Source organism: Oryza glaberrima, chromosome 1 (assembly GCF_000147395.1).
Source record: "Oryza glaberrima chromosome 1, OglaRS2, whole genome shotgun sequence".
NCBI classification, from domain to species: domain Eukaryota; kingdom Viridiplantae; phylum Streptophyta; class Magnoliopsida; order Poales; family Poaceae; genus Oryza; species Oryza glaberrima.
In genome coordinates this window covers 10,487,834-10,511,957 of record NC_068326.1, presented here as the reverse complement: position 1 = coordinate 10,511,957, position 24,124 = coordinate 10,487,834, and the positions used below count along the sequence as shown (strand labels likewise).

Here is a 24,124-nt window from a genome sequence, read left to right as displayed (position 1 = left end):
GTTGCATGCAACCACATATCCTCGAGAAAATCTCTATTACTATAAAATCACTTCTTCTCCCTCTCCCTCACGTTGCATGCAACCACAACATCCCCAAGAAAATCAGAAAAACAATCAAGCGTGACTAAAAAGAAAATCAGAATAACCCAAGTGATGGATTAAACAATTATTAAATTAACCGATTCAATTCATTTTCAACCTATATATATATATATATATATATATATATATATATATATATATATAGATATATATATATATATATATATATATATATATATATATATATATATATATATATATATATATATATATATATATATATATATATATATATATACACCTGTGCAGCCAATATCCCCTATATAAACTTGTTATAATGCACAGGTATGTTACTAGTAATTACATAAGGAGAATGCATAAATGCAAAATATCATTGTATATGCACATCGAAGGTAAGTAGCCTCACGAGCAGAACCAGAAATTATCAAAGCTGAGAGCTTAGCTAGAGCATAACCAATGGGTTATTGATTTTCTCCAAACTTTTCATGGTAATTTAAAACGATCTAAACATGATTATGGAGGCACTGCCCTTAGCTAGTGCAGGCAGCCATGAGTTTACCTCTTATACACAGTGGCTGAGCCACCATCGATCCTGGCTGGGTGGACGGCCGCTGGAGCTGTGGGCTAGCCATGACGATCTACTAAATTTAAGTTTGCCATAAAAATATATAGCTCGAAAGCAGTATGATCTCTCATGCTGCATGCTCGACCTTTGCAACACTCATGGCTCCGCCACTGCTCTAAACATCTCCAATGGACAGAGGCCAACGATAAATCCATAAATCTCCTAAGTATATTATTAAGAGATATTGAAGAGAGGAGCATGAGAGAAGAAGAAATCAATAAGTGAGTTATGTTGAAAATAATTACCTAGACTAATTTCTATTTAACGGCTACTAGAAAAATATTTTTTTCACAACACCTAGGTTTGTTTTTTTTTTCAGGTGAACTGTAAAATTCCTGCTTGTAAAAATAGCTAGAGGCCCTACAATTCTAGTTACTACAACAGAAACACTCATCAGCGCCGGTTGGAAAACCCCCTTAGGTGTTGGTTTTCTCAACCGGCACCACGGAGGCGGCACTGATTACTCAGACCTTTGAGGCGCATGTACGAGCAAAAAAAATCAGCTTGATGTATCAAGCCGTCAAGACTATCCAAAATAATACCCAAATCCAAAAATTGCGTCAAATCCATGAACACATGAACTAAATTGCCTCAAATCCATAAATTGCCTTAAATCCATGAACACATGAACTATAGTCAATAATCCCCAGAAAAACAACATATCTAGATCAAATAATACACATCTAGATCATATCAACATCAATAAATCACAAAGAGGGAGGGGAAGAGATGGATTCGTGGCCGCCGACGCCATCGCACCTCCAGCCGGCTCTTTCCCGCCGCTGCATGCCGCCACCCTTCCGCCGCTGCATGCCACCTCCCGCCGCTAGGCCGCTGCTGGGTCACCGTCTCCCCTCCTGCTAGATTTGGCGGAGGGGAGGACCCCGTCATTTCGTCACCTCCTCTCCCACCGGATCTGGCGGAGGGGAGGGTGTCGCCGCTGTCGGACCGCTGCCTCCCCTCCCGTTAGCTATGGCGGAGGGGGAGGACGCCGCCATGCTGCCGTTGGACCACCGCCTCCCCTCCCGTTGGATCTGGCAGAAGGGAGGGCCCTGCCATGCTGCCGCCGTTGTAGATGGAGGAGGAGGAGAGGAGAAGAAGTGGAGAGGAAGAGAGAAGGGAGAAGAAGTGGAGAGGAAGAGAGAAGGAAGAAGAAGAGAGGAGGAAGTGGACTGCGGGAGAGAGTTCGAGAGAGAGAGGGGGGAAGAAGAGATAAGGGAAGGAGTAGATAGGTTAGCTCAACGATCAGCTCGGTTGGTTCGGCAGATAGGTGTTGGTTTTTAAAAAACCGGCACCTATAATATATTTTAGGTCTCAGTTTTTAATTAATTGAAAGCTATAATATATTATAGATATTAGTTTTTTCACCTATAGTATAAGTGTCGGTTTTTCTTTAAAACTGACACCTTTAGCTGTTTGAATGTGTCGGTTTTTTACATTTTCATTCCGTGGAGGTGGGAAAAGAATTATAGGTGCTGGTTTTAGCACTTCTGGCACCTATAGTGCCGACTTATATGTCCCATTTTTAGTAGTCTCTCCTACGAAAATATATTTTTACAGGTGGGGCCTATAATAGGACCATCTATAAAAAATACCGAAAATTTTATAGGCAGGCCTTTTATGGCCGCACCTAAAAAATTAATTTTTGCATGCGAACCTCTAAGGTTGTGCCTGCAAAAATCGATTTTCACATGCGAGGGCTTTAAGAGGTCCACATGCAAAAATTGGTTCGCAGTTTTGAAACACCGCATAACACCCTTTCTCCCTCTCTCTCGGCTAGCCTAAGTCCCTCCGCGTCTCACCTCTCTCTTCTCACCCTCACCCTCTCCTCCACTCTCCTCTGGCCAGAGCGGATGAAGCCGGCACATCAACGACAGTCGTCCCTCTCCTAGAAGGCGGCGACGTGTCCATCCTCTCACATCCCTCCCTCTCCTAGATATGCCAACAGCAGCAAAAAGCGGGGCTGGCTGAGGAAGAGGGTGGGCGGCGCGGCCCTTACCTCCCTCCCTCCCTCCCTCTTCCTCCCATATCTGGCCATAGGGGAAGGCTGGCAATGGGAGAGGGTGTGGCGGTGTGGCCCTCCCTCCCTTCCTCCCTCTCCCTCCTAGATCCGAACAAAGGGGGTGGGTGGCAGCAGCTATAGCAGAAGGTGGCAGCGGCGAGCAGCAGAAGGCAAGGAAGTAGCAGTCTGACCAGGCGGACAATACCAGTTAGGCCGGCGGCATACGGATGGTCAGACTAGTGTGCACATGGCGGTCGAGATCTCCATTGGTTTGAGGGTAACTTTTAATTCCGCAAAAAGTTTTTGGTTTTTGATTTTTCCTACCATTCACCCTCACCCTCTCTAGTAGGTTTGTTTGATTTGTTCGATCCTACAATGCATACGTGTATGCCCACTTCGCAAGCCCTGAAGATCTAGCACTACTACAGAAAAGGGGAATAGTGCCGGTTGGGAAACCCCCTTCAGTGTCGGTTTTCCCAACCGGCACAAGGGAGGCAGCACTGATTTGAAAATAAAAAAGGTGTCGGTTCAACCGACACCTTTTAGATTCGGCAAATAAAAAAAAAGCCGGCTCGATGCGTCAGCTTGATCGAGCCGACGCATCAAGCCGAGCAGTCCCTCCTCCTCCCACATCGAACCAAGCAGTCCCAATACACATAATGAAAAAATTGGCAACATTCATCCCACAACATTCAAAGATGGGTTCATCCACATCAAATTTTGGCAACATTAATCCCACAACACAAATTTTGGCACTCAAATTTATGCAATAAAAAAATAGCACCTCGTCGTCGTCACACGGTCGGTCTTCGAGCCGTCGCGCCTTCTCCCGTCAACGAGCCCGCTGCCGCTGCCTCCGCCTCCCCTCCCGCCAGATCTGGTGGAGGGGAGGGCTCCTCCCCGCCAGAGAGGCCACCGCCGCCTCCCCTCCTCGAGCCCATCGCCTGCTGCCAACTCCTCGAGCCGTCCACCGCCTCCCTTCCTCGAGCCACCCCGCCCGCCGCCGACCCCGCTGGCCCCGCCTACCACCGACCTCGCCCGCCGCTGATGCCTCCCCTCCTGCCGCCGCCGCCTCCCCTCCCGCCGGATCTGGCGGAGGGGAGGGCGCGGTCGCTGCTGCCACCTCTACCAACGAGCAGAGAAGGGAGGAAGAGAGAGAAGAGAGCAAGAGAAGGGAGGGAGAGCGAGACAAGAGAGAAGAGACGATGAGAGCGAGACTACATCGACCTTATCTCCTCTGGTCGGGCGGTGGTGGTGGGGCCCACCGGTCAGCTCATCCGATGCCGGCTCGGCTCGATTTCTATAGGTGTCGGGTTTTTTTTTAAAAAAAAAGGAACCTTTAATATATTATAGGTGTTGGTTATAACCAACACCTATAATATATTAAAGGTATCGGTTTTTTAAAAAAAACGACACAAAATATAATAAGTGTTGGTTTTTATTTGGAATTGACATCTATAATTACTTAAAGGTGCCGGTTTTTGCGATTTCAACCCGCAAAGGTGGAAAAAGGTCTATAGTTGCCGGTTTTAGCACTATCGGTACCTATAGTGCCGACACCTATTTGATGTTTTGTAGTAGTGTAGGCCTCATAGATTGTAGGTAAACACTTTTCCAACTATCCATTGTCGACCACTATGTCAACGACTGAAACCATATAGTGTTATAGATCAGAACAAATATTTCCAACACGATTACACGAAATAATTAACCACAACTGCACACAACCTGATATGTCCTAGGCTGTTTCCATGTTAATTCTGATGCTAGACAGGCAGTGCATATAGGACATATAGCTAGCTAGACCAAGGGCCGGGATTTAGCTAACTTTGGAAACAAAACTGACATGATTCTAACAAAAGCACATATCGATATGCTTGTGTAGTTTTAAAGGATGGTTGAGAGCTGAGGACTAGGATATGGGCTATGTATATGGCTTTTGATCTATTTTATCGACTGATGTTAATCTATATTCCTTATTCCAAGTCTATCTCAATCTCTGTATGTTTCTTTTCCCAGAACTCTCCTTTTTGATTGCAAGACAGAGAGACCCACCTACTCCTAGAAAGGCAAATGAACTTCTAATAAGAAGGATTAATTGATGTAGAGGCCTTAGTTTGGTGAAACTGGAGATTCTTAGAAGCATGTAACGAGTTAGCTAGAGTGAGAATCTGAAAGGGTTGGGTTTTTCAACTTATGGCTATTAGTTTATTTTCTCAATTAGTAGCTACTAATTATATGTATATTCATGAATCTCAATTGTTTGTGTGAGATGAAAATTTTAGGAGAAGCTACAGCTGTGAGAAAATTCCTCAATAGGGGCAGGCGGTTCTTTGCTAATTGTTATAGCTTTATCTTTTCCATTGCATATTTATGTCTCGGAATATGATGCTTATTTCAATCACAAATACAATCCATCTAAAGCTGGACAGTACTACCAGAGCTTCCAAAATAATACAACAACAGCCACTACATTTTTAATATAAAATCCGCATATAATTTGTATATATCAAATCTAAATATGTATTGGCATTCTCCACAATAAAAAAAATTATGTATAAATATACTGGTCCAAACTATCTCAAATTGTGTACTGGTGAATGTTCAAAACACAATGCGCGCAGTACGTTGTGATGCAATGGTGCCCTGGTGCAACGACCATGTATGACAAATAATTAATCTATAAAGAGAAAAACTATAATTTATTTCTGGAAAATAAAGCTTTTTCTACATGAACAATATATATTCTCTTGATATTTTTGTAGTGAAAAGATAGGCTAGAAAATTATCATATTTATCTCTTCTTTCTTACTTTGTGTGCTTAATTTTATATGAGTTGTAAATGTAAAGTGGGAATTGGGTGAAATTTCTTGTTTTATTTGTTTTGTTCTGATATTGATTCTTAAGGTAAATAGGCATGCTTGACCTATGCGCTGCTGTTGCTCACGCCGAAAAAAAAGAGGAAATTAAAGTGCATGCACCACTAGGAATCCAGGATGCTGCGCCCACTACTGATGCCCGAGACAACAGCTGGTAGATTTAATAAAACTATAAAAGTGTAACATATAGAGAATATTAGTGTACAATCAGAAATACAGAAAAAGTGAAATCCAACTAAAATCCACCAGGAAGAGATTCACACTGTAAAAGATTCCTAAAGAGAAAAATGGATCTATAAATTAATTAACTAAATAGATCATGATGATTTGAGATAGCCTGAAAAATAAGCTGATAACTTTTTTACTGGGATCTAATAACGACGCTTTAAGAGGCTTCATGGGTGAAGAAAGCACAAGAGGCTTTTAAGAGGTTGACGAGAAAAAAAGTAGGGGGGAGGTTGGGATGTATAAAGGCAGGAAATTCAGAGGAAAATAAGAGTGCAGTGCAGCTAGCCAGCCCTGTTTTATCACTCCTTGTATGGTGGCTGACTGCAGATTAGGATCTTCCAAAAAAAAAAAATTTAGTGATAGTCACAATTAAAATCTACCAAATCATTTTTGTTTGAAACAAAAGAGCAAAGCTCCTCCCATTTCCTTATCGGAAACACCACTGCAGGAAACACTAAAAAAGCAAAAAAAAAAAAAACACATGGTGCTTTCACCTTTTTACATGCATAAATTCATCATAATTAAGGCCTAAAAAGGTTTAAAAAGATCATAACAAGAGAAGGAATGCATGGATCTAACCATTGCAGAAAAATCCACCGAAATTTCGAGTTCAAAACATCTTCCCTATATTTTGCTTATTTTTGTAGAGAGACTTCAGATGAACTGAACATGACACTAGGAGGAAAAAGATTGTATCTTCGCTGACAGTATCTTAAGTTGTACGCCTAGGAGGATGTATCTTTGTAGGCAGGCGGCCATCCCCCCCCCCCCCTCCTAGGCTATGATAATGATTTTCATAGACGAGATGCTTTTTACTATGTATAACATAGACATGCACTTTTTTTTTCACCAAACGTCCTTTTAAAATATGGGAGCGGGAGTAGGGGACGAGAGGATGTATCTTCATAGGCGGATGGCCATCTCGTCCCCCACCCCCACCCCCCATCCCGCCACCCCAAAAAAATACTTGATTTGTAAAAAAAAAAAATGACATACTCCCTTTGAAAAAAAAAAATCATGGTACATCACAGCCAAAGGCGCTTTCCCCATCCACTTGTCCTCCCATAAGGCCAAAGTATCTTCCCCTTGTCAACCTTTTTGGAGCAGCAATTCAGAAAAAGAAAACTCCAAAAGAAGAAATCGCGGCCCAGATTTTCACACACATTGTTTGAGAGTTTTGTTTCTCAGGTATTTTTCTCTTAACAGATCTTGCCAAAACCCTTTTCATTATCATTTTCCACAGCCATTTCCCCCAGAGTGCTTTTTCCATTAGCTCCAGGGCCCCCCTTGATGAGGTTTGCAAACTTTAGGCCAATCGACCAGCCATCTGTATAATAATTCTTAACATGCATGTTTCCAGTGGAGATTTTTCTCTTCGCTGTCAGCTTTACTAACATTTCATTAACTGCGCTCCATGAGCTGCATTCATCATATCCACGAAATTATCCAAGAATTATGTGCGTCCTGTTTCAGCCCCCAGGATGATTTTTTTTGTTGCAATGTGCTGGAATGAAATTGCAGCCAAACTTGTATTAAATCATAAGATTATCTAGATAAATACCCCACCGTGTTGCGCATGAAATTAAGTTGAATTTAAGTTGTATAATATGTAAATAAGGTGCAATATATTTTTTTAAAACCAAAACAAAATGACTTCCTATGTTTTACATAATTTGCACATGGTTGTAAATATAGTGCAAAATGAACATATTTTATGTGACCGATATTTATAAATTTTGAGAGAAGGAAGAAGAGACAATTTATGTCATGGATCTATTATCTAAGGGTAGAAATAATTAGAGTGACATGGTTTCACGAGAGATTAGAATGAATTATATGAGCATATAGAACTATATTTGGAGTTGAAGGACCGCCTAATGACCATATATAATTCAGAAGATTAAGCCCATTTCTTGGAACAGGAAAGTTTTGGGGCCACGATGTTCCTAAGAATTGAGGAAGCTTGGTCCAGGAAACTAGATAAATTCAGGCCCACTAGTAATTAGTCTTGCTCAATATACATAGGAGTAGATGACATGTGCTCCTATTATTCCATATGCATTCCCATTTTACCAAGCATAATCACCGTATTGATAATTTGATCTACTGCTACCTCCGTATTCAATACAGTAGCTAGACTGATCATTTTTACAGTTTATTAATTTTGTAACCTCTAGCAAATCAAGTTTGATCGATCTCCAATTTTTATTGTATGATACAACATGCATCTTCTGCACATGTAACTTTTTTTATACTATTTTAAAACCTACACATGCATTTTAATTATTTGTACAGTGGAAACTACTCAAATTGGTGGTTCCACGTGTAGAGTGCACTGGGCCAGTCCACTAGCCCACATAAAGTGGCCCACTTGTTTCTCTGCAGTTCACAAGATTTCGGGTTGTTGGACAAAACCAGTTCGGCCCTGTGACACCGTTTTGAAAATTGATTAATTAGTGATTAATTTTCATGATTAACATTAATTAATAATAATTAGTGATTAATCATTTCTGATTAGCAATCATAATTAATCACTAATTAAGCCCCTTTGAGATGACAAGAGTACAAGACAGTCTATCTCGCTCATCTCTTGTACAAGACCGTTCGGTCTCGCTGTTTGGTTATGCGAGACTGCTCGCGCCGTCGTCGTTGCCACCTGACACCGTCGGTGTTGTCAGCCCATGTCATTTTCACATATCCATTGAACGATATCGATGGTATATTTGTGTAAAAACAATTGAATTCCAAATATTTCTAAGAAAAAACAAATGAACACTATATTTTCAAATTAAACTCCCACATGTAGAGTGTACTGGGCCAGTCCACTAGCCCACATAAAGTGGCCCACTTTCTTCTCTACAGTTCACATGATTTTGGGTTGTTGGACAAGATCTGGTCAAGAACTCAAGACGAGAAAATTGGCATCGTGTCATATGGGCCGAGTAAATCTTGTAGTATATTGTTTTTCTTCAAACAAAATTTCATTTTACTATATCGAATTGAACTATTTTGTCAGTTCAACCCCTAAAGTATTTATAGGGCTGGTGATGGCCTGGTTTCCGCCACCGTGTGCATCGCTGGTGGATGGCCTCCGATCTACAGAAGTTATGTGTCGCTTGTCGCCGATGGGTGGCACAATCCCGCAAATGGCAAATTTCGATTGGGGATCGGGAATAATTTGAGATAATTTTGGAGCCGTGGATTCGATGAATAATCAGGATTCGGGAATCCAGATTTGGTAAAATAGGGAGATGTGAATTGAATAATCACGAGTCGGTGACGTGAGGAGGCTGTGGAGCTCGAAGAGGCGGAGGCAGAGCTAGGGCCTGTTTGAGAAAGATTAAGATTCTGAGAAGCAGCTGGTTGGTAGCCAGCTTCTAAGAATCTGGAAAAGATGGGTTTCCCAGCTTCTGGCTTCAAGTTCATTTTTTGGATTTTACAACTACAGCTTCTCAGAATCTGGACTTAAAGCTGCGGGGGAGCTTGATTCTGAGATAAGCTGCAGCAGCTAGAAACTCTCCCAAATAGAGCCCTAGACCTCAATGAGGCAGCTGTTGGTGTGTGCTTGTTGGCGCGTGCTTCTAGAGGCAACATGACATGTGGAGCTGTTAGAGGCAAGCTTTAGCAAGGGAGGGAGAAAAGAGAGGGGGCGAGGATTAACGAAGAAGGGCAATATGACATGTGGACCATATAATTTTTATTTATTTATAGTATCGTGTATGAGTCACGTGGGATTAAAAATGTTCTATATTGAACTAGGGGGTTATTCGCCTGGTTTAAAGAGTTCAGATGTAGAATGTTTGGTTTTCTTCTTCAGGGTTTAATTCGAACTATCGTGATACACTACTAAAACTGGATTTTTCCAAACAGTCAAAATTGCTGTTTGTAGGGGCAGACCAAATGCCTGGAGCCAGATGTTTGTAGAAAAAATTTCGTAGGTGGGCAAAACAACCATACGCAAAAATAGATTTTCGCAGACGGACACATTAATAAGATGCCCGACCACAAAAACATTTTTCACAAAATTGACTCTATAGCATCGAAAGTTTCAATTTTTAATTTTATATCACCGAAAGTTCACAGTTCGCTTTAATAGCACTTCATCCAAGGTTCTGTTAGTTTTCTTCAAGTTTATTATTTCTCACAAACAAATATAATTTGGAATAATAGCAACACTACCCTCTTCTTCCTCATGTCTTCGTTCCCCATCTGGCCATCTCACACGAACTAGAGTCCGGCATGGTCTCCATGGTCAGCGGTCATCCTGTGTTTGTTTCTCTCTGCCCTCAAGATTGAATACTTCTGCTGCTTCTCTCAATCTTGCGCATTGCCCGCTCCGCAACCGAGCCACCATGCCACCGCCGCCGGCACCATCGGACGCCACCTGCTTCATCCATGCGCTCGCGGCACTTGCTGCGCTTCCTGCCGTGTCCTCGAGTTAGCTGGTTCCTGCAGCCGAGCTCTAATTTGCTCTCCCCTCCAGCCAAAACCGAGCTTGCCGGTTGCCGCCGTCGCCGTTGTCTGTCTTTGTCCTATAGGTTGCAGCTCACTAGCTGTTTTGCCGTCGACCTCTTCTGACGCGGTGGGTGACTGGGTGCTACTGCTACGAGGAAGAAGAAGAGGGGTATAGGGGGAAGAATTAACGGAAATTTTGACGGAGTGCTAAATAGAAGTAACGAGGGTAATTTTAAGTACTATTAAAGTAAACGGTGAACTTTCAGTGCCATAAAACCAGAAGATGAAAACTTTCAATACTATAGAGCCAATTTTACCAACATTTTTGGCGCAAAATAAAATCCAAACAAGCATTTAGGAAACCCTAGCTCGGTCGTTGTTGTTGGATCCATGCCTAGTGAGCTCCCTACCGTCTGATCTCTGCCCTACCGAAGCTCGACACCGCCACTCCTCCCTGTTGCGGTCATCCGAAGCTACATCCGCATATACTGATTCCCATCGCCGTCGCCATAGGGGGAGGCTGTTTGATCTACCCTACCCACACCGCCATTGCCAACGGGTCTGCGAGCGATGGGGGCGGAGAGGTGGCAAGATTCGTGTGGGGGGGGGGGAGAGGCTGCCAGATCCGCTCCTCCCATCATCATCGCTGGTGGATCCGCGCACATGCGGGTGGAGAGGCGGCGGGATCCACTCGTGTGGGGACGGAGAATGGTGGTGTCGGAGAGGTCGTCGTCGTCATCGTCATCGCTGCTACACCAGATCCACTGCCACTTCGTCGTCACCACCACTGAATCCACCGGGGAGGGGGAGGGGGGTTGCATCCTCAATCGACACGTGCCTGCTGGCTGCTCCCATCGCTGCTCCCAAGGGATAGAGGGAGAAGAAGAGTGAGGAGAAGGCGAAGGTGGACGAGGGAGCGGAAGGAGAAGCCAAGGGAGAGAGCGAGGACTTAAGGCCTCTTTACATGTCTGACGGTGAATATGAATCTATTTTCGTAAACGGGTTGTTATTGGCAGCTTCTAAATATTTTTACATAGGAGAGTTCTTTTAGTCCACATGAAAAAAGAAACATATTGTCTGCAAAAAATTGTTAGTAATAGTTTAGGGGAGTAATTTGGATTTTGTCCTATTTTCTAATATTCAATTATTCATCCGATCTATATAGCATATGAAATTTTGGAGTGCATTTCTTTTACCATGTTTATGAAACCAAAGGATATGACACCTCAAATGCAGATGACATGAATTTGTCACCGGGAGAATATGGCGCCCATCTCGGTAAAAAGCTATGGATGATACCAATATCCACTTATCTCTTGTTCTCTACTTTCTTTAATCTAGTTGTTCAACTTGGTTGCATAAGTTGGGCACCTACACTAGCTTCAAGCTTGGCCATTTCTTTGTGCACCGAATCTTGATCCTATCTGCTGGAATTGCCACTTACATCCACAAGACTTCGACATGTACCGCTTGCTTTTAATTGTCTTGCAGAGGGGTGGAGCTATCTTGACAAAAAGAAGAAAAGGAGACAGACTTTCTTTTTTCTCTGGAATTTGGAATGTAGGTACATCAAAGGACTATTGACATCACTGGTTGCTGAGGACCTTAGCATCTTTGATTCTTCTGTGGGAATATTAATTCCTTGAAACGGATAAATGATTGGTGTGGGAAAAGATGCCATTTTTGCATAAGTTTTTTTTTTTTGGGGGGGGAGGCTTCTAAACATTGCTTGAGTGCTTAGGGGGTGTTTGGGAACTAGGGACTAAATTTAATCTCACAAAAATATAAGTCCCTACCATAGAGACTTATGCTTTTGTGAGAGGGAAGTTTAGCCCCACTTTAGTCCCTCCAACCAAACACCACCTTAGTACACTGAACTAGTGAACTGCTGGAATATTGGATGAATTGGATTCAGACCTAACAAGAATTCAAGGACTGCTGAAAGTTCAATTTTTGACAGAACTACAGTTAGAATTCGAATCAAAACTGTCAATTTGTATGCTTTGCTTTTTAGTCAAAAACAGTTGACCGCTGAATTTATATGTGTGCTCAGGGTTTGGTGTAACCGTCCAACTGATACGGTATGTATGTCCACCTGTTTCAATTCAGTTAGACCCACCTATTTAGTGGATCTGGTCCTGCAATCCACACACTTAAAGTCAGTCTCTTTTCTTCTCCTTATTGTCAATTTGGCCGTTGCCAAACCATCCAAGCAACACTACCCTTGTACGGCTGTGCCTTTTGCATGCTTGCAAGCATTCCCATGCTGCAATCTCATTGGGGATTGTTTACTTGTTTTTTCTTGCAACCAATCACTCTCTGATGCAGCAGCTGTAACAGGGAGTGTTGCTTGCATTTGGTTGGAGTCACGGGTCAGTTCACCAACTGAGCTTGTGATGCATTTTGGAGAGTTTGTGATCATAGCTGGATATTATATTTTACTCTAGACATTATAGGACTATATATATTTTTTTGTGAGGATTATATATAGGACTGTATTTTGATAGGGCCAATGCCATCCTGGTCATTGAAAAATCCAAATTATGCGATACCAGATAAAATTGTGTCTATCCAGGGTCTTTTAATAGTACTAAGAATTGGATGATTTATGACGTTTTCATTATGGCTATACTATGGCCCAGTTTTTTTCTTCAACTAGGGTTGGATGAAGATTAATATTTTTATAGCACGTTTTTCAAACTACTAAATGGTGCGTTTCATACGAAAACTTTCTATATGAAAGTTGCTCTAAAATATCATATTAATCTATTTTTCAAGTTTGTAATAATTAAAACTCAATTAATCATACATTAATACCACATTGTTTTGCGTAAAAAACATAATCTTCATCTTCAGAAGAAAAGAACACCACCTATATTAGAGTATGAGCGCAATGCAACATATCTCAAACAAATAAACTAAGAAAATATGCTTTGAAGAGAAGGGATGCTCTACGCTACAAGAATTGTGTTTTAAAATACATGTTGTAAGTCTGGTCAAGCATTGAGGGCTAATTAGATCAAGGATCATATTAGAGAAAATTATTATCATGAGTCGAGTCAAATTAAGTTAGAAAACAGGTGACATGTTGAATTTGAAAGTGAGATAGCCAAACATGTTGATCAGTCTCATAAATGAGCCTGCATTGTGAAAAGGAATATTATCCCTTTTGCTGAAATCATCCCCAGCATGTCTGTACTTGTTTTAAGTACTGTTCACTCTTTCTGTGGATTGAATCAGAGGGCTATTTCTTCACACACACACACACACTGACACACAGGCCCATTTGTAAGGCAGATAAAGAGCAAGAATAGCTATTCATTTTTGTCTTAACCAAAACCTACATTATGATATGCATGACCGGCAACCCGGGAAATGTGATAGCTTAGTTACTACTTAGGTCAAGGGTTTTGTTCAAAGAAATATTTCTTATAAGCGTAGTCAAACCTGGGAAATGTGAGGGCTAGAGTGTTGACCGTTGAGTACTAATTCGAAAAATATGTAGACTAGACCGTGGCCATTAAACCTTGACTGAGATGAATTGATCGAAATGGTGAAAATTGTTGATTTGTTCAAATAAGTTCGTATTGCCGTGTCGTCCGACAAGGGCTTAGATTCTTTTCGAATAATTTGGTATTGCACGATGTGTGTTGGTTATTTGGTTCTGCGCTCTTTTTGCCCCTGTTAGATATTCAGCGCATAATTTAGTTGGATTCTGTTGGGTTCACGTCAACGTCGAGCTGAGATGCCAAGGCAACATTGAGATTAACACATGCTTACCGTTTGGATCAAGTCGGATACAGAAATATGATCACAAATTTTGGCACTACGGTGTTGAAAAGAAACGCTGAATGTGACAATTTTCAGTTCAAATTAAATCAGACGTGCAACAACAAATATTTTAAATTAGTGTTATGTTTTTTTTAGCTTCATTCGAATAATTAGGTTGAAATATAAGTTTTTCCATTTTTCTTTTAAAAAAGAAAGTTATCCAGTCAATTCTTTTGCAAGAAGTTACTGCAAACATTATATTCACAAGAATGTAAATTTCTAGTTATATTTTAATAATCTGATGTGGAGTGCCGTCACTTCATTTATAAAAAGAAAATCTAATGGTTTATTCTTTTTTCTTCAGCACAATCGTCCTCCTTCGCACCCCCCTCTCTCCCTCTCGCGCATCGTTGGTATACTCCACCACCTACCCAGTATACTTCGCATCTATAATCACTGGGTCCAATGTTTTATCTTCAATCTTTTTTTAGCCTTGTTATTAATTATATGGGTCTGGTCCATTACAATCCATTCCCAATTTATATATATATATATATATATATATATATTTTCTGATCCGTTATAATATAAAAGCATGTTACTTAGTATTCATGAAAACACCAATTAATAACATAGAAGTTGCCAACTTAATTTTGTGATAAATATAGTAGGCAAATTGCATAATCCCTCTGTTCCTTTTTGTCTGAGAGATGTATATATAGGTAGTATTTCATTTGATGAAATAATGAACTTAAGATTAACAAATATTTACTGCAACTCATCTATGAATGTTCGCATCATTTTGTAAGCTTCACAGATTTACTTGAGTTGAGAGGGCACTCAAAACTGGTATAGATAGAGTATATGGTATTATGTGTGCACACGTATATATATCTTCCGTATAATCGGGATTACAAGTACAAAAGCAATTTGAGATTAGAAGATACGCTGTGTACCTTGGAGGGCTCGAGGAAACAAACATGACTTTCAACCTTCGCGCGCAAAATCTCGAGAAATCCGATGCATCTCGATCATTTTCTTCTATCTACTCGACTATACTACTCCTGAATGTAATTAATTAACAACATGTACTGCATGTTTTTCTACGCAAGAAATCCAAAACCGCACAAGTTTCCAGCAATTATCTATGACTATGTTATATAATCTCGCATGGTTCTGCAATCCACGGCATTCAAATTTCCAGACGTACCGTACGTGTTTCCGTTTGCTGCCGCAGCTAACTACCGATTCCGCCAAAATAAATACAGTACCATTTCTTTTTCTTTTATTTGTTTATCACATTATACTTCTTATACTTGTTAAGGGCTTTCACGGTCCGTCTCCTTGGCATTCGGCCCCGGCCAGACACGTCAGAGATTCAACGCCATGCACGCATCTAGGGTTATCAACCTGAAGACCGCAGTCTACAGAGCCAAATTGAGGCATGTGTTCTTCGTTATATTAGGATTTGGTAGGCCTTTGTCTGCGCGGAACAAGTCACGGGTCGAACGGCGTGTTGAGTTAGGATGGGCCTCGTACAATGCCCCCACACCCCGTGCGAGGCGGTGGCGGAGGAAGAGGAGGCGGCGGATCTGACGTCTAACCTAATTGTTGTTCCAGTTCCACGGCGCCAAGCCTGTCGTTGTCCCCACTCTAAGCCATCAAGTCCATCATTGTTCCCCGATCCGTGCCACCGCTCGTCGTCGTCTCCCGCTCCAAGCCACCTTGGAGCCGTCCTTGACCCATCAACGGCACTAGATTCCTTGTCGCGCTGCCATCGCCACCCAATGCCATCGAGCTCGTTCTCTTCGTCGCCACCACCATATCCATTAGGGAGAGATGAGGGGAGAGGTGCTCGCGGTGGGGGGAAAGGATGCCGGTGGAGGAGGGAGAGTGGCGCCGCGGAAGAGGGAGAGGGGGAGGAGGAAATGGTGTTGGCGTGGACATGGCCGATGGCGGCGAGCGGAGACATGATGGGGGTACGGAAGGCGGCAGCGGAGAGCTCCTCGGCTTCCTCCGTTGGTGGGGAAAGGCGGAGAGGAGGATATGAAAAATGTCGGTTGATGAATTATATGGTACGATTCATTTAAAGTTGCGTGCACTTTTGAACGAGTTGCCTTTTAAGAGAGCTCCATCCTATATATGGCATCTCGGTTTCGTCTTAACAGGGTATTGCACTATGAAAATCCTTAAAAGAACATATTGGTAATAATAGTAGGGTTAAGTGAAATTTACTCATAATTCATTTTTATCTCTAGCAATATTTTAGCTAGTATTTATTTATTATATATATAAAGTAGTATCCATATAGGAGTATATATAATTCGCAGGCCGTCGCTTGCTCTACCACAGCAGCCGCCGCAAACGACGCCCTCTTTTCTCTGTCTCCCTCCCTCCTCCTCCTGCCGCTCACATCCCAATCCTTCTCTCTCTCTCGCGGCGCTCGGCTGAAGCCCAGCCATGTCCGTCCCCGGCGTCGCCTCCCGCGCCGCCGACCGCTTCTACTGCCCGCCACCGCGCCGCCACCTGCTCCACCACCACCACCACCAGGCGTCTAAGGCGGCGGCGGCGGCTGTAGAGAGGCAGCCGAGGAGCGCCGCGGCGGCGGCGAAGGAGGAGGAGGAGACCAATCTCGAGCGCTTCATCGCGTCCACGGCCGTCCGTGTTCCCGCGCATCGGCTCCCCCGGGTGCGTGTCCTCGAGCGGAGGAGGAGGAGGCGCTGGATTTTTTTTTTTTGTTGAGATTTTTACTGCTAAGCTGACGCAGTTTCTGTTGGGGGTGGTGGTTGCGTATGCGCGTGCAGACGAGCTCGAGCTCGCGGGAGAGGGGAGCGGCCGGGGCGCCGCCGTACTACGAGCTCGCGGATCTGTGGGAGGCGTTCGCGGAGTGGAGCGCCTATGGCGCCGGCGTGCCGCTCCTGCTCAATGGCACGGACGGCGTCGTGCAGTACTACGTCCCCTTCCTGTCGGCTATCCAGCTGTTCGCTGCCCGGCCGCCGTCGTCAACCTCAGGGTATAAACCTCTCTCTCTGTCTGCCTAAATATGAACGGCACTGCGGTGTGAGTGCTCAGAACTGTGGATATATCTGGAACGGCAACTTATATACCTAACTGGATGAAGCAAACCAAGAGAGGATTATTAATTTGATGGAATCCATGAAATGCGTATCCAGTATTTTGTAGAATCAAATGAGTTCAACATTGGTAGATAATGGCTTACCCTTTTGTGTGGTTGTTGGGATGTTAGGCTAGGGCCGAGCAGGTATGGATTGGCTTGTCATTTTTTTCACCATGTGTGAAATGGGAGAATTTCCCAGTTTTTTTTTTGTGTATAGTAGATTTTGTATAATCAAAGTATGTTTCCTCATTAGCCGTAAATAGTATATGACAATCTGCAGCTCACTTAGGCAAACAACACTATCAGTAGAAGATAAAAATTGGCAAAGAAAGTACACCAACCTGAGAAGTCGTATCGTGGATGGAAAGGTTGATGATTAGATGAAGGTAACCAGGTTGAGAAGCCGCTGTTGCTGCCTCCTCCCTAGAGGTCATGGTCATCTCCTGCAAGCATGGGTCACGCTAGTGACTTGTCTTGTGATGCATGTAGCTTGTTGTTGCTGGTGCCTCCAGCTGCCACTGGTTGACAGGAGGTGGAGGGCCTGGTTATTTGAAAAGAATGTGATGAGAACAAGCCATTATGGCAGAGAGGGAGAGCATTCAATGTGTGGAGCAAGGGGTAGAGTCGTAGAGAATCTGATATACGGAGTACTTACAAGTACATATCCACTATACATAAAAATGGCTATTGGTTGGGTTATCAATCACTGACCCGTATTTGTTGGGTTCATGTCCCATGTCAGTCCCAAACTATGGTCTCAAAGAGGTATACCCTATGATACCATACTCGACCCAATCGATCCGGGTTCATGGTGATCTTTGTAGAGATTAGAGAACACCTTTTGATGACCCATACTGTGTGGACTCCTGACCAAGTAACATAGGAATAGTAATCTGTAGTTTCCATTTCCCATATTACAGCTGGAGAGGAGTGGCATTGTTTGTAATAGCCACACCTCTGCTAAGTGTTGTAGTTAGCAATTGCCTTTAAAGAGTTAATTTTCCAGATATGGATCAGAACTGCAGCTCATGCATGTTTTTTCTGTAAGGTTTGCATTCTTCTCTAACTCGTAGAGCTACCTTACATATGACGTCACACATGGCCATGTCTCATGGTCTGGTTGCATGTGGTATCTACACACATCCATTTACTACACTAGTTTGTATGTGAAGATTTTTACTTTTCTCTGAAATAAGAAGTAAAAGACACAGCATTCTGGCAAATCATGATTATCACAAAGAGCTAACATATAGTGATATAACATCGTAACAAGTCCTTGGATTGTACTCTCTCTTATTGCTTGTATGTGAAGATTTTTACTTTTCTCTTATTGCTGCATGTGCACCCCACACCAACCATTTGAAATCCGCTGATCCAATTTGAACCACAGTTGCCGTAATTCGTGATTTGCAATCTACTAATTCCTAAAACTACAATTCATCAGGGCCTCAGGCTCAGGGTCCTCTGTGATTTGCAAATCAGAGATGAGGTTTGTGGCCCTGGTGTTTTTGGTTCACATGTGCTAAATCAGAGATGAGGTGGGGAGATGAGGTTTTTAGTACATTGAGGAACCATTGTCCTGGACACATGTACTCAACCTTAATCTCGACTAACCATCCTAGCAATGGTTATATTTGTGGACGGAAGGGGTATGAAATGATTGTGCTAGCCATCCTATCCCTGAAAACATGAGAATTGAATATCATGGGGCTGTGACTGAGTGGTGGGCCTGACCACATAACAAGCCCAGGAAGGACCCTAACTCCTTCTAGCTCACTACATACAGTCATTGCCTCTCCCTCTAGCTACAACACCCTGATGCCACCTCCTCCTCCCCACTTCTCTGAGGATTGTGCTCATGATAGAGGTGCTAGCTTCCTCTTTCCTTTGCCATCTCGATGCAAATTTGAATGTGTATTGGTGTGAATTAGATTGACCACGTACCATGATGGCATGGCAGCCATTTACAACATTTGCGGTTTGTGGGGGATTTCTGCGAATTCAGTAAATATGGTGTGAACAAGGAAAACTGTGTACCACAGTCAGTAACTAGGTATGGATATGGTGGCATACAGGCATACAGCAGTGCTTGTAGAGCCTAACACTGCTATTATCCTGTAATGGCTATAACTGTGAATGGGAGTCTCATTTAAACATAATATTGACCAATCTATATCATAAGCAGTTAGCAGTGTGATGCAGGGCTTCGATCATGCAGTATTAGTAGCTACACTTGTTATTTAAAGTCCATAAATTTCCTAAATGTGACCATATTAATCTTAATATGTTTCCAAGTTTCAGTATTTACTCTTGGTTGATGTTTGAACACATCCTTTTGTTGTACACATCTTTCTTTTTTTCCTTTGAGAGACAATGAAATTTATTTCTGAAAATAGTTTTACCTGTTTTTAATTTCAGTAGACTTGGTGAAGATAGTGATGGTGAGAGTGCTCAGGATATGAGCAGTGAGAGCGACCATGAGCATTTAAGATGCCGATGTTTAGTTAACAGTATTTCTGCAGATCAAGGTGGTTTCTCCAGTGATGATAGTGAGTCTGGCAACCAGGAATTGTACCCTGTTTTCCAATATATGGAGCATGATGCACCATATGGAAGACAACCTTTAGCAGACATGGTACACTTCTTTTTTTTTAATTTCTTTTCTTCTGGCCAATGAATATTGCAGCTGCAACCAAGATGATGGGTTTTCTTCTGTTTCTGGCTGCAGATATCATTACTTGCTAATAGGTTTCCTGATTTAAGAACATATAAGAGCTGTGATCTTCTACCATCCAGTTGGATTTCTGTAGCATGGTATTCCCTGTTACTCCTTAACTACTAGATCCATTGCCTCACTGGTTGTCTTACCCATTGGACGTTGGATGCAGGTATCCCATATACAGGATACCGACAGGACCAACATTGCAAGATTTGGATGCTTGCTTTTTAACATTCCATTCACTATCTACACCAGCGGAAGGTAATCCCCTTTTTGCGCTCAAAGCTAGACAAGATGTTGCTAATTGATTTTATATCACGTACTAATTAAATATCTTTTTACATCTAAAAGAAAATAACTGAGCAATTAGGAAACTGGAATCATACAGCTAATTAATATGCAACGTTGGGCAGGTACACTAAGTGGGCATCCTGAGACAAATGTTTTCCATAATAGCAAAATTTATGTTCCTGGAAAGGTCACACTGCCTCTCATTGGTCTAGCATCACACAAGTTTAATGGTTCCATGTGGACATCAAATCAAGAGCATGAGCAACAGTTAACTAAGTCGCTCCTGAAAGCTGCAGATGACTGGCTTTGCCAGCGGCGAGTCAATCATCCCGATTACCGCTTCTTCCTTTCTCACTAATACACATGTTTGTGAAAGTTCCCTGCGTTTTGGCAAATAGCTCAGCCAGATGCCCACTAATTAAGTGATGAACTTAACATACTGCCATTGAGTCCACGGGCACTGATATCATTATCTCTTTTTTTATTATTATTATGGGGCTTCATTTATGTTATAGCCCCATATTTATTTTTACCTAGATCTGCTTAGTTCACTGGTATTTTGGGTTACTTTATAGTAACTAGTTAGATAGGGGTCACCAGAATTATTTAGCATCTCGTAAGATGCTTTTGAGTGGATGGTATGTGGCAGAGCTAGGTAGGCAGTGAGTGGTTAGAGATGTATATCGGTCTGCTTCAGATATAGTGATGATGATGATAAAGTATTTCAACATTTTGTTTTAATTGGGATATGTTTGCTCTTTTGTGCCTGCATGGGTTTGAGATTACTGTAACTTATAATTGATATTTGACATGTGAGAATAAAGTGATATATGGTTGAAGCATAGTATAACATCTGTTTTTCTGTCGTGCCCCCTTCGTCTGATAAAAACTGGCAGTTCTGGTTGATTTGCCAACCTTATTATATACTGAATTATACTAGTTCAAAGTGGCTTAGTTACCAGTTACCCCCTCCGTATTTTAATGTATGACACCGTTGATTTTTTTGACCGACATTTGACCATTCGTCTTATTTAAAATTTTTGTGCAAATATAAAAATATTTATGTCATGCTTAAAGAACATTTGATGATAAATCAAGTCATAATAAAATAATAAAATAAATGATATTACATAAAGTTTTTTTTAAATAAGACGAATGGTTAAACGTTGGTAAAAAAATTAACGGCGTCATACATTAAAATATGGAGGGAGTATATTTTAAGCGAACTGCCGAAGCACCACTTGTATGGGTGGATTATTTCATATAGTTCGCCTTGGTCTTTTCCGATTAATACCAGATTATTGAAATTGATTATTTGCTCTGTGCTTCAAGAAAATGTTTTCTTAAAAAAACTTTCTTCTACCACTTGTTTTAAGCTATATGTTAAGTTTATTTTTTGAAATATTTAATTCATCCCTGGTCAAGTAAATAATCTGTGGGAATAATCAGCTCAATAATCTCAATCAAACGGTGGAGCAAAACGTGGACAACTAGATTGTCTTTTGCCCATCTTTTCTTCTGATAAATGGCTTGATTGGTTTGCATCCATGCAATCTTAACCAAGCCGAAAATTTGGTAATATCAAAATTTTAGCCATCCATTTGGTTTCCAGCAAAAAACTTGGTGTGCCAAATTATTTGACATGGTTAAATTAAGGCCCAAGTCCAAATACACATTTGGAAGAAAACCAAATAAGAGGTTAGGCAATCTTTGCAAAAAAAAAAAAAGAAAAAAAAAAACTTGGCAACAACCAACCATTGCCATTGCCAAAATTAATTCGACATGGTTAGGATTGGGAAAGAACCAAGCAAGCCTGAAACGTGGACGAATGCTGATGAATGATGGATTTGTTTATAAGAATGAATTGAAGATTATATATTATAAACCTAACAAATAGTTTAGAACATGTTATCTAAGCAATATACTAATATCAAATGTTTTAGAGAAATTGTGGCACGAATAATCTGTAAATAATCTGCAATCAAATTATCAGAAAAGAACTAGCGCTGTAAGTGGGTCAGCCGCGAATCCACTTATAGATCAAAATAAGCGGGTTCACGGCTTATTTTAGCCTATAAGTGGGTTTTGCTGGTTAGCCACTTATACCCTAAAAAGAACTACCTATAGTGTTTACTAGTCACTTTCATCACTTCCAACAGTTATATATATCAATATATGGAAAGATTAATCTTACTTAGAATGCTACGTACTGAATTGATCATTGATCTCATGTATTTCCGCAACAATATCACTCCATCTTTGTTTTATTTTTCAACGATCAATTCTATATGATTTAAATTGTTATAAACCTCACCATCTTAATTATTTATAGCTTTTTTTTAATAGTTGAAAATTATACATGCACAGATATTTTTCTACTAATATCATATATAAAACTCCATTAACAACATGCGGGATTTTATCTAGTTTAATCTTATAGAACAACGCTTGATCGGTAACCATGCATGAGAAAAGTGTCACTAATTAACTACCCCTCCGTTTCATATTAAAAGTCGTCTAACTTTTTTCTTAGACAAATTTTTTAGGTTTGATTAAGTTTATAGAAAAAATTAGCAACACTTAGAACACCAAATTAGTTTCGTTAAATTTAACATTAAATATATTTTGATAATATGTTTATTTTATATTAAAAATATTATTATATATTTATATAAACTTGGTCAAATTTAAAAGAATTTTGACTAAGAAAAAAATCAAATAACCTATAATATAAAAATGACTTATGATATAAAATTGAGGGAGTACAAGTACACGACAAGCTCAACATTTGTTTCCCTAGTGGTCATGCATGTTTTTTTTTCTCTTGTTATAGAATTTTCTCTTATGGTGCTACTATTACACTAATGTATTCATTGCAAAAAAATCTTTATAAAAAATTATCACATGATTATATTGTAATAAAAATATATGTATTTTAAATTACTTTTATCATATATGTATATTACTTTTACATGTTAGACATTTATAAAAGTAAATGTAATTTACATAAATCGTAAAAGAAACTTAGTACAAAATAAAAGTAAATTATCACAACATCAAAAGTAAATCCTTGAGGTAAAAACATAAGTCTTAAGTCTATTTAGAAATTAAATTTAATCAGCATAAATTATAAACTAACAAAGATAATAATAATAAAAGTAAGCAACTCATGAGTATATAAGAAGTAATTTAATCAAATTTAAAAGTAATTTATATAATAACATTAATTTACAATATCTATCTTTACATGCTTAATTACAATTAATACAGTGTATAAGCGAAGAAGTAATTGAAAACAAAATTTATTTGAAGCTTAGTTATTTGGAATCTATTCCTTACTTATTGTATGCTTGCATACTCCCACATAAGAAAGAGATGACGCATACTATTTTTAGAATTTGTTAAAATAATAGTTAAGACTAAGTCCTCTACAAATAGATTTGGAGAGAGATGAATTTGGAGGAATCTACCTAACAAGTGAAACATTAAGTTATATATGATGAAACAAAAAAAAAATTAGCAACTGAAACATTTAAATATTTTAGAAACATGGTGAATATACACGTTGAAACATGTCGCTGTCACACATGAAACAACAAGTATTAACGAATTGAAACATTTGTTTTTCTTTTATCAAAATATAATCATGCGATATCTTATTGCAAAGATTTAATTACAACGAATACAACGATGTGATCGGATCATAGATTGGATAAGTAATTTAAGAGAAAAATCATTTTGAAGCTTGCTAAAATACATACATGTATGCATGGATGAGGTGAAGAGAGAGAGTAGTAGCAGTTAGTTTCAGGAACTTTGTGAAACACACCGAAAACACACATTGAAACATATCACTATCACGTATAAAACATTTAGTTTTAACGGTTCGAAACACATGTTTTTCTTTTGACATAATATAATCATATGGTATATTGTTCTAAAGATTTAGTTGCAACGAATACAACGGTGTGAT

At 40.5% G+C, this 24,124-nt stretch overlaps 1 protein-coding gene across 2 annotated transcripts; it reads left to right on the top strand.

The window, feature by feature from the left end:
* Positions 1 to 16,365: 16,365 nt before the first annotated feature.
* Positions 16,366 to 20,995, top strand: LOC127760563 (uncharacterized). 2 transcript variants are annotated; one of them, XM_052284843.1, is made up of 6 exons: positions 16,366 to 16,711; positions 16,828 to 17,036; positions 19,563 to 19,776; positions 19,870 to 19,955; positions 20,030 to 20,121; positions 20,274 to 20,995. In XM_052284843.1, exons 1-6 carry the CDS (start codon positions 16,484 to 16,486, stop codon positions 20,507 to 20,509), a joined length of 1,065 nt encoding a protein of 354 aa, XP_052140803.1. In that variant the 5' UTR covers positions 16,366 to 16,483; the 3' UTR covers positions 20,510 to 20,995. The 2 variants fall into 2 exon arrangements, with proteins under 2 accessions (XP_052140803.1, XP_052140802.1); XM_052284842.1 differs by having other exon boundaries at positions 19,560 to 19,776.
* The last annotated feature ends 3,129 nt before the right edge of the window (positions 20,996 to 24,124 follow it).